At 47.0% G+C, this 9,907-nt stretch overlaps 2 protein-coding genes across 5 annotated transcripts in view; one reads left to right on the forward strand and one right to left on the reverse strand.

Moving 5' to 3' along the window:
* Positions 1 to 140: 140 nt before the first annotated feature.
* bbip1 (BBSome interacting protein 1) lies at positions 141 to 3,027 on the reverse strand. 4 transcript variants are annotated; one of them, XM_048986623.1, is made up of 3 exons: positions 2,893 to 3,027; positions 1,764 to 1,823; positions 141 to 1,350 (listed from the first exon to the last, which is right to left on the reverse strand). In XM_048986623.1, the coding sequence occupies exons 2-3, from the start codon at positions 1,807 to 1,809 to the stop codon at positions 1,172 to 1,174; spliced, it is 225 nt and encodes a 74-aa protein (XP_048842580.1). In that variant the 5' UTR covers positions 1,810 to 1,823; positions 2,893 to 3,027; the 3' UTR covers positions 141 to 1,171. The 4 variants fall into 4 exon arrangements, with proteins under 4 accessions (XP_048842580.1, XP_048842581.1, XP_048842579.1 ...); XM_048986624.1 differs by having other exon boundaries at positions 2,863 to 3,026; XM_048986622.1 differs by lacking the exon at positions 2,893 to 3,027 and adding an exon at positions 2,294 to 2,449.
* Positions 3,028 to 3,130: 103 nt separating this feature from the next.
* Positions 3,131 to 9,907, forward strand: part of shoc2 (SHOC2 leucine rich repeat scaffold protein) — a 13,786-nt gene continuing 7,009 nt past the window's right edge. The window contains 3 exon segments of the mRNA XM_048986619.1: positions 3,131 to 3,221; positions 8,392 to 8,805; positions 8,807 to 9,452. Coding sequence (XP_048842576.1) covers positions 8,755 to 8,805; positions 8,807 to 9,452 — 697 coding nt within the window. The 5' untranslated portion in view covers positions 3,131 to 3,221; positions 8,392 to 8,754.

Consider the following 9,907-nt stretch of genomic DNA (forward strand, 5'->3'; position numbering starts at 1 on the left):
TCCCCTGTTGGCTGCTATTACTTTGCTTGTGCTTAAACAAAAAAACATCTTTTTTTTTCCCCCCTTTCGCAGATGCGAAATTGAAGGTTATGAAGAACAGAATGCAGAGCAAAGTTGAGTATTTAGAAAATTTCACAAAATGGTGTCTAGAATGTTTATTTTTATATTTAAGAACACTGGTAAGTGAAATGTGCCCAGTCTTGCTCGCTGTTCATGTTTACAATAAACTGCAAAGAAAAAAAAAAAATCTTTTCAGTCACTCTCGTGATTACTGATGGTTTCAATATGGAAGTTCCTGTTTCTGCTGCAAATGAGAAGCTTACGTCTCTGTACGGGTCCCTGGGCAGCAGTAAATCCTGATCTTGGTGTAATGCACTCCTCCCATATTTTACATCATCTCTCAAAGGTCTCTCCTCTCAGTGTATGGTGAGCTCACACTGTTTCCACTAGAATCACTGTGTACTTTAAGGCAACCTGTGCAACCCACAACAGTGTAGCTGCCCTGGCTGACAGTAGGTGTCACTGTAGAGCTAAATGAGGCATAGCAACTACCCAAAGGAACCCAACCAATTTGCATTCTGCATTACAGGCAGCTAATGTGGCAAGGAGGATAGCAAGCATGCATTCCTGCACTAGGTCAGACCGTGGAAAGTTCCGCTTCGTCTAGTTTTGCACAATTTTTAAAGGACACTGATGATTCTCAAAAAAAAAAAAACCTAAATTTCTCCACTCTTATGAAACATGCTACCCATACGACTTGCCCCAAAGGTAAATTGAGATTAAATATTGAAAGTAAAAATTAAATATTTGAAATTGAAAGATGTTGTCTACCCATCTTGGTCATTGTGTGCAGTAGTCTATTCAAGTATAAACTAAACAGACTGCATGAAAGTCCAGTGAACTACTTTGAGGGATTAACTTGTTACCATGACAATCGTGTATGTAGGAGCTCTAGGGAGAAATGGGTGAACGCCCTCTTAGCACTTACAATCAACCAGAAGCACACAAAGCGTTTGTTAGCGCTACACCATACTTACTATTCTATGCTAGTATGTATTCAGTGGGTACACTGGGGAAGTTTACCCTAGCTACTGTGATATGTTAGGATATTATTAGGTTGTGACGATACAGCGCCCCTAAAGGGCAGATGTTGTCATTACACCCCCAGTCCCTACTGAGACTGCGCTTGCTCCTGTTGTCTCCGCTCTTTCAGTGCTGCCTCCTGCTGCCGAATGATTCCTTGTGCCTCCTGCTGCATCTTCTCCAGTTTCTCCAGGGTGACGGACTTCAGCGGCAGAAGTTTAGGCTTGCAGAGGACCATAGTGGGCACATCCTCCATGGAGAGCTGCCCTGTACATAATGACACACTAAAATTACAGCAGTTTTAATACATCCTATATGTGACGGCTTGTGTTGTCAAGTCGGCTGGACATATCTGCAACAAGTAAGCTACTGTAAATAAGTATAAATGTACCATGAAAGAACAACATTGTCCTCTAGATAGGATCAGCGATTTATGAAACCTGTCAGACATTTCGAAAGTTAAGTATTTAATAGACATTTAGATATAAATGATAACTAGCGTGAATGGATGGACTCCAGGCATGTTGTAGACATGCAGCAGGAATGCGGCCGGCTGGTGTGTCTCTCTATCTGGGCGGACCTTATCTGAAAATTGATTTGCCCCAGGCATGGATTTATTAACTAGAAGAGGTGGGAATGTAAACAGAGTATTCCCCCTTTCCCCTGGCTGCCCAGCTTACCTTGTTTGGGAAGGACTTCTCGGAACATGGGCTTGACTTCGGGCATGTCACTAAGAGTATCTGTCGGAAACATAAACACGCCATTCTCCGTTGGTCGGCCAGCACACCAACCAGTAAGTACGCAGTTTTAATCGGGCAGTTATTTTATATAGCAGTCAGCTAGCCATTCAATCGGTGACGAGTAACTACATAAAAGAGGCTGCCCAGCGGGTGCTCGGATAATTAAAATAGAGAGTTAGACATCACCTATTTGGTCAAACAGATCGGACTGATGACTCTAATCGTTCAAGTATTAACTAACCACATAACCCTCCGTGTCCGACAACAAACTGCCAGCCGCTGCGTTTACTGGTGTACAACGCCTGCCGTGGAACGGCGACGTTAAATTTATTTAGTAAACTTCACAATAAGCTTACTAACAGCTAATCATGCAGATAATATAACTAGCTAAGTACTTAACGAAGTAATCACCGAGCCTACTCCAAAACCCATAATATGTAAACACAGAAAAAAGACGCATGAACTGGTACCCGTCGATTGTCGCTCGGTGCTAGGATAAATTTCCAGAAATGCTTACAACAACCATACAACGCCGGTATATTTTCGTCGCCTAGGTAAACAGACTGGGGCTCTCAACTCAATAGCTAGCTTTATAGGCTATTACTCCGAAAACCGGAAGTAGATTTGCAATGCTTGCCGGGAGTTGTAGTATGCCAGGCTCGGCGGGTTACATCAATATTGTCTTGTTGTGAATAACAATTACATCATCGTCATTTTTAACTGTTTAGCGAGCTAAAAGTAGCCGCAAATAAATACACGCCAATGCCTCAAACTAAGGCGTTTTCTGTATCCACCCCTGCTTTTACATACGCGACTAAAGTCAACCTTATAGCTGAGGTATTGCCATTTTAAAAAAATAGCATGCACTGACTAACTTTATTATATTTGCCCAGTCGCACTCATGTTTACACTCGCAGCTGTATAACTATAGATGTCTGCCAGAATGCGTTGGAATGCTCAGTTAGATCATCGCTCGATTTCAGCCTCCCTCCACAAATAGACATGTTTCTCACTAACGGGCTTGGATTAATAAACACACCGTTCCATGAACTGGGGGGTGCACACTAACTTTGTCGTACGTGTGCGCCGACGTTCGTCCGGCAGCTCGCCGAAGTGGGGTGGGGGTTGCTTTGCAATGCTCTGCTGTCTAGCTGGCTGGCTGTCGCTTCCCACGCCTCCCCACCCTGGGCACCCCGAGCCCCGGTCAGACTCGCTTGACCGTCCAGACTGGGCGCCGCGCCGCCGTCCAAGAAAGTCTCGTGATAGAGCGGTAACGCGTGCGTGCGTGTGACGCAGGTCCGCGAGCAGGGAGGGGGGCGGGAGGAAGGGGGGGACAGAGCAGCAGGCAGTGTAGAAAAAGGAGGAGGAAGCGAGGATGGCCGAGTCACACCTCTGAAGGTAAAACGACTCTATTACTACGCACATATTCGCCATCTGCTTGCGATCGAGTGCGATTTTGACGCCGGGGGTGATGAGGGTCCCCCTTCTGCTGCCGTCCCCCTTTGTCTCGGCGGGTCATGTCGGTTTTGTCCCTGTTTTGCAAGGAGAGAAAATTCTCTCTTTTGTTCAGCTTCGGAATGGCCGCTGTGTGGAGTAGCTCTGTGAGCCTTTTCCCCCTTTATGCCTAATAAAAGGGAGACACGCGCGTACGTACGCGAATTTTCCTCACAAACAAAGAGCCGCGGCGAATTTGAGTCAAGGTGGCGAAATTTTGCGTCGGACGCCCCGGGCGCCTAAGCGGACCGAGATGGCGAAAGGCGCCGGGCCGAGCGGGGCGCTCCCGGGCGGGCTGGTGTCGGTCCGGCGGCGGCGGCCACGGGGCGTTTACCGCTCTACGCCGCGGCTCGTTTCCACCCGGCTCGGACTGGTCGGGATGCCAACGCCGTTTCGCGGGTGACAGCTGCCTACGGAGCGGCCTACGAATAACCGGGGAGCCAGTTCCGGGTGTGGCGTGGCGGTTCGCCAGCGACTTGGTGGAATTGATACAATTTTTTACGTGATTTTAGGAAAAGAGGGGGAAAAAAAACCAAGATGCAATCGCGCATAGACGCCCCGTTGCAGTGAGGAGCAAATGCCCGTTTCTCGCCCCTGATTATTGGGACGGGCAGTGTTATGATTATGCCAGTTATATGCATACATCCCACTAGCTGGTAATGGCTAATTTCTACCCCCGCTGCATGTAATGGGGTATCTCCTGCTAGCTGCCACATTAACGGCAGCATTAGTGTGGAGATGTAGTTGTCGTGGATTCGTTCTTATTATTATTTCAATATTTGTCCCCCAGATCGCCGGCAGACCCCAACTTCTATTGACAGCTTTGTTTGCTAACCCCCACCCCGCAAAAACTGATAAATGACAACTCATCCTCTAAAATGATATAACAGTGGTTTGTATTCTGTATCGATGGAACATACAAAGAAGGAAAACACAATTTTTTTGGTCACCCCCCCACCCCCCCCATGCTTCTGCTGGCCTCACACGGTAATCGATGCCGAAATCTGCTCCTTATTAATCCCCTGCATGCGGTAATTGCATGTTATTTAACTTGCCACCGGCCGGTGAAGCTGATAGATCCATGCGATCCGAATGCATGTTTGGGGGGGGGAAGTGTTTTTGAAATAATTAATGAGTTGCCCCTTTCTGGGGTGACCTTTAGGTAATCTGTCAAATTGGGTGTGGGCTGTAGCCTCGCTACAGTGCATGTTTTATGGCTGCATGATGCTCAACACCCTGGGTTTTACTTTCCAAGCCTCCCTGCCCACAGCCACTGATTTGGGTTAAGCATTGAAATCGGTGTGAGAACTAAAAATTGCATTGTGTGAACCAGCCGAGCCATTTCTAAGTGTAAATTCATTCCCCTGCACATTTACTCTACATATCAAGTGTATAGCCTACTTTCCAGCGTATGCCTCCAGAAAGCATGACTGGTTAATTTTTAAAAATAAACCGCTGCGAGGTATGATGATGATGATGATAAATACGTGAGATTAATTTTAAAGGCACGATCCAGAAGGAATAGTGCAAGGTGACAGTTTGGGATTGACGGTTGATGAGCGCAGAAATGGTGCGCATGACTGTAATCCTCTCGAGCTGATTCCACAGTGTTTGAAAGAGGAACAGAAATGTACAGCCACATGTAGAATATCGTGTAAGCTGTTGTGCGATTTGAAGGAACGAGCCAGAATCCGTGTGTTAACAAATGGACGAAAAGCTGATCTCATTTCAACACCACCCCCACCCCCCCCCCCCCCTCCCAATAATTCCAGGAGATATTCTGGAGGAGTGAGGATGGAGGGTGCTGGGATGCAGGATCGTTGGATCAGTTATGGAAAATTAAGCGATGTGATACCGGTCATCCATTGACCCTGATGTAGGCTCATCTTCTCTCTCTTTCTCCCGACAGGCTCAGTTGCACAATGTTTGTCAGTATCTTCCGTTTATCTCGTTCTAAAATCTGATGTTATTCAGAAAGATATCGTTTCCACATTCGACCGTGGAATCGATGCTGGTTGGATTGGTTTTCTTCTGTTATGGTCTTGGCTTCAGCTTGTGACCGCACCGGACTGGTAGCTCATATTAACTTGCTGTGATGATAACATGGGCTCCCAGTCAATCTGATGTCGCATGCAAGATTATTTTTTGATTCCTTGATTACTGTGTTTTTATTTGTTTAAGACCTGTCACTTGGTAACTGCTGAATGTTTCGTAGTGCTCAGATTACTGTGTTATCCTCTGGTGGATGCAGTTTTACATGTAATCGCTCAACAAGCATTTTTCTAACCAGAAACATAAATGATTACATGCTTGTTTCCCTTCTGTGAAATGTTTTGCTGAAACAGGTCACGAATTCAAGTGTCCCTGTCAAGGGTACAGTAGTAATGTCCCCTCTTAGAAGCTTAACTGGAGGTATCTGATGATGGATTTAGAAGTTGGACTATTTTAAGCTGTTACCTGATATATAAATATGAACTGTAAAGTTGTGCATTGCATATAGAGATGTGTTACCACGCAGTGTAACATTTATCTTAGTTGTAAATTTAACAATCAAGTAGTCAGTCACTCGGGAGTTTAACTTAATTCCCAAGAACATGGCAACTCTTCTCAGCCGTTGTGTCTATTAACGTTCTCAGTTAGACCGGTTCTCATATTTCAGCTTGCAGTCTGAAGCACGTCTGTGTCGATAGCTGGCTGTCGGCACTCATGGTTGAGTCTGGTCAGCTTGGGCTGTGGCATAAAAATCAAACCGGACATTTTTGCTTTAGCATACCTCTGAAGCCTGTACTAGGAAATGTTAGCCAGTTGGTGGTAATTAATAGGAGGTAAGGCAACTTGGGGGCCGCCGATCAGATGGGACACCGATCAACAAGCTAGTCTGAGAGAGACCGTCTTCGCAAAAGGTCAGTTTTATATGTGCCTCTAGGAAGCAGATAGTCAGCCTTCCAATCTGTAAGTGAGGTTTCCTATAACCGTGATTGCTGGGCCCCTTTAAGTAATGTCTATGCAGTTATTGGCCACTTAAATGACGTCATCAGATTAGTTAATATGAGTGGATTTCACAATATTTCTTTTTCAGTTCTCACTCATGTAATGTTTACATGCCACATCAGTGCTAGCTGAGCAGTGGCATGTTACACATGCAAGTACAGAATAGATACAGTTTTCTCCTAAAGTGCTTTTTAATGCGCCACTTGCATGCATATCTCTTGACCGTAACCACCGGGAGGAGTGTGTCAATACCCCCCCCCCCCCACATTGTGTCTCATTTCAAAAAAGAGGAAAAACAGAGTGCACTCACACACGCGTGCAGCGATTAATATGGCAAATTCGGCCCTTTCTGCTGGAGCACAGACTGAATAATGCTTTGTCATTTATCCGCCGATCGGCCCCTTTCACTGTAAAGGTCACACTACCTGCAGGGAGTCCCGGGGCTTTGAAGATGCCTCGCGCTGTCAGCGGCCCTAACCTTTTGGTGGCTGTGATCTGCAGCCACGCACTCTCCTTTCAACCCGCCTCGCGCACTTAACGGGGCCAGGTCAAAGAATCCCTGTCCTGTTTTGTTTACCAATGACGTGAATTAGGAGTCGTAATTCCCGGTATGCGTGCTGCATCGCGCCGCAGTTACTGTAATTTATGTGCCTGCTAATTATTTAGATTTGCACGATTACATGCTTGTGGGTAAGTGCTGTTCGTGCTGGTTAGCTCAGTGTCCTGGGCCTTTCCCGTATGTAGCTTTTATGAGTTTCCGGTAGATGGCTGAATTTGTCAGGCCGTACAGCTACTTTGCACAGAGAAGGCTAATCGGTTACCCATCAATTCTTGGCCTTATGAAGTACATCGTCGCAAAATGGATCTCGAGTACTTTCACCTCTTTAAGTAAGTGATGAATATTCAGGGGTTAAATGATGGTCTTGTATATGCACTGATAGGTAGATATTCCGATGGATTGGGTGGCTAATAGTTGTGTTCAGTTTAAATGGTCCCATAAAGTTCAAACAGCTAGACTCCTCAGTTCAGGTCACATTCTCCTATTCAACTTTGATTTTCATCACGTGATTGAAGTTTATGAAACGAGTAATCACGTCCTAGCTGCTTGATTAAATAAATTGGGGCTTTAGTTTACAATAGGCAAAGCAGACATATTTGACCACTGTATAAGCTCTTTGACCTCAGCATTCTAATTCTGGCCTCCTACTTTGTGTGACTGTTGTCTGTTGCGTTAATTTCTAAGCACCTCTCAAGTGGTTTGGTTGATATGATTTAGCTTGACGTATTTTTTACGGGGTTCCCTATCGCAAAGCTCCATGCTCCAGAATAAATTACCTGGAACACAACAGTCTGTGGACAAACAGACAATTAATATCTCTAAAATGGCATGAGCTGTCTTCTGATAATGGTCTGGGTTGGTTTGTAATAAAACTGAAAGAAAAAGTAACAGAATGAATGTGGTTTCGCCTTTCAGCAAAACGTCTCTTCAAAGGTGAAAGTATTTTTTCGGCTCCGCGATTCCGATATTAATCCGCCGCTTAGTCGCTGCTTTCCGCTGTGGCGGTTTGGGGTTTCACCGTCGTCCTTCGTTGCCGTACTCCCCGCCTTGAAGATGCCTCATCCTTCAACGTGCCCCGCCCCCGAGTAGAGTTTTCGCCGCCTCCCGCTGGACATCTTTCTCGATCTTCACGTTAGATAAAGCCGTTTCCGGCTGCCAGTGTTTGTCCTCGGCTTTTAATGCGCGGCAGAAATGGGTTCATCAGAAGTCTTTTATGCGAATGCTTAATGCTTTCCAGAAGTAATAAATGGTGGCTGGGAGTTTCCCCCAGATGGATTGGTCTCGGACTCCTCGCTGCTTCCTGTGGCTGTCTGAGTACACTGGGTATACTGGTTCCCATGCTCACCTGAAATGCCCTTTGCTGTGTCCATTAATATATCACAGCTGGGGGTGAGGGGGGGGATTTTTTTCTCCCCTTAGAAGAAGTTTATCAGAAATTTCATGTCATTTTATTGTTCGTCTGCCTGAGGTTAAAGTGTGTTTCAGCTTGTTTTATTTAATTTTGTTTTTTGTTTTATTCATCAGCAAGCCCGAAGGATGAGAGCCTTCATAACCTTCCTCATCTGAACGGGACTCCACCCAGAGACGGGGCTGCGGTCTCCCGAACAGTATGCGGCTGCGAGCCGTCACACCTCTCCCTCTGCTTCAAAGGCTTTTCCGTCCTATGGAGTTTTAAAGCCTGTGGATCCCGGGGCTTCTGCCGTCACGCGCGCGGGAGTGTGTGTGCGCGTGCCGGTATGTGTGCATACGCGCACGCCTGACTGCGCGTCCCCTTTTGCCTGCCCCCGCACCTCTCTTCTTGTTTTGTTTTTTTTTTGTTTTTTTTTACCGTAAAGCGAACAGCAGAGACTCGGGGTCCATGAGCGAGCTGGTCCAGGCGCCGTCGACATGAGTAGTACTTTAGGCAAAGACAAGGACTCGAAAGAGAAAGACCCCAGGGGTCCCCACCGGGAAAGAAAGGGAAAAGGAGGTCAAACCGTTAGGCGGCTTCGGCAAGGATGGCAAGGACAGCAAGACCAAAGGGAAAGACGCCAAAGAAGGACGTAAGGAAACGAGCGGGGCTCCGCCCGCCGTCGCCTTCTCCGTGGACAACACGATAAAGCGGCCGAACCCGGCGCCGGGCATGCGCAAGAAGTCCAGTAACGCCGAAGTTGTGAAGGAGCTGAACAAGTGCAGGGAGGAGAACTCCATGCGACTGGACCTGTCTAAGCGCTCCATCCACGCCCTGCCCACCTCCATCAAGGAGCTGACGCAGCTGGCCGAGCTCTACCTGTACAGCAACAAGTTACAGAGTCTGCCGGCCGAGGTGGGCTGCCTGTCGGGGCTGGTGACGCTGGCGCTGAGCGAGAACTCGCTGACCAGCCTGCCGGATTCGCTAGACGGCCTGCGCAAACTGCGCATGCTGGACCTGCGGCACAACAAGCTGCGCGAGATCCCGCCAGTGGTCTACAGGCTGAGCTCGCTCACCACACTGTACCTGCGCTTCAACCGCATCACCAGCGTGGAGAAGGACATCAGGAACCTGTCCAAGCTGACCATGCTGAGCATCCGGGAAAACAAAATCAAGCAGCTGCCTGCCGAGATAGGTGAATGACTGAATTGCATGCGGGACTGCAGTGAGTGAATGAATGAATGAATATTGCATGTGTGAATGGGTGTATAAGTGAGTGACGGAGCGAGTGTGAGGGAATGGAGTGAATATCAGTGAGTGCGATACCGAGTGAGTGATGAATTTGGGAGGGAGGAGAACGTGTGAGTGAGTGTGCGAGAGTGCATAGGAGGGAGTGAACGTGTGAGACAGTGAATAAATGAGTGAATACATGAGGTAGTGAATGACTGAATGTAAGTATGAGAATGAATGAGTGAATGCATGAGGGAGTGAATGGGGGAGTGAGCGAATATGTATGAATGTTACCTTGCAATATGCATTCCCGCAGCCTCACGGCTGTAAACATTGGATCTCGTACAGGCACACAAATATTACAACCTTTTTACTGCTGTAACTATGTTATAAAATATGATGTCATGCGTACTGCTGCTT

The sequence above is a fragment of the Brienomyrus brachyistius genome, chromosome 20 (genome assembly GCF_023856365.1).
Source record: "Brienomyrus brachyistius isolate T26 chromosome 20, BBRACH_0.4, whole genome shotgun sequence".
Taxonomy (NCBI): Eukaryota; Metazoa; Chordata; class Actinopteri; order Osteoglossiformes; family Mormyridae; genus Brienomyrus; species Brienomyrus brachyistius.

What these genes read in the sequence shown, in the direction of transcription:
- bbip1 (XM_048986623.1), bottom strand. Translation starts at nt 1,809, where the DNA reads ATGCCCGAAGTCAAGCCCATGTTCCGAGAAGTCCTTCCCAAACAAG. An exon ending in AGAAGTCCTTCCCAAACAAG is followed by an intron (nt 1,351 to 1,763) that starts GTAAGCTGGGCA and finishes CATTATGTACAG; the next exon opens with GGCAGCTCTCCATGGAGGAT.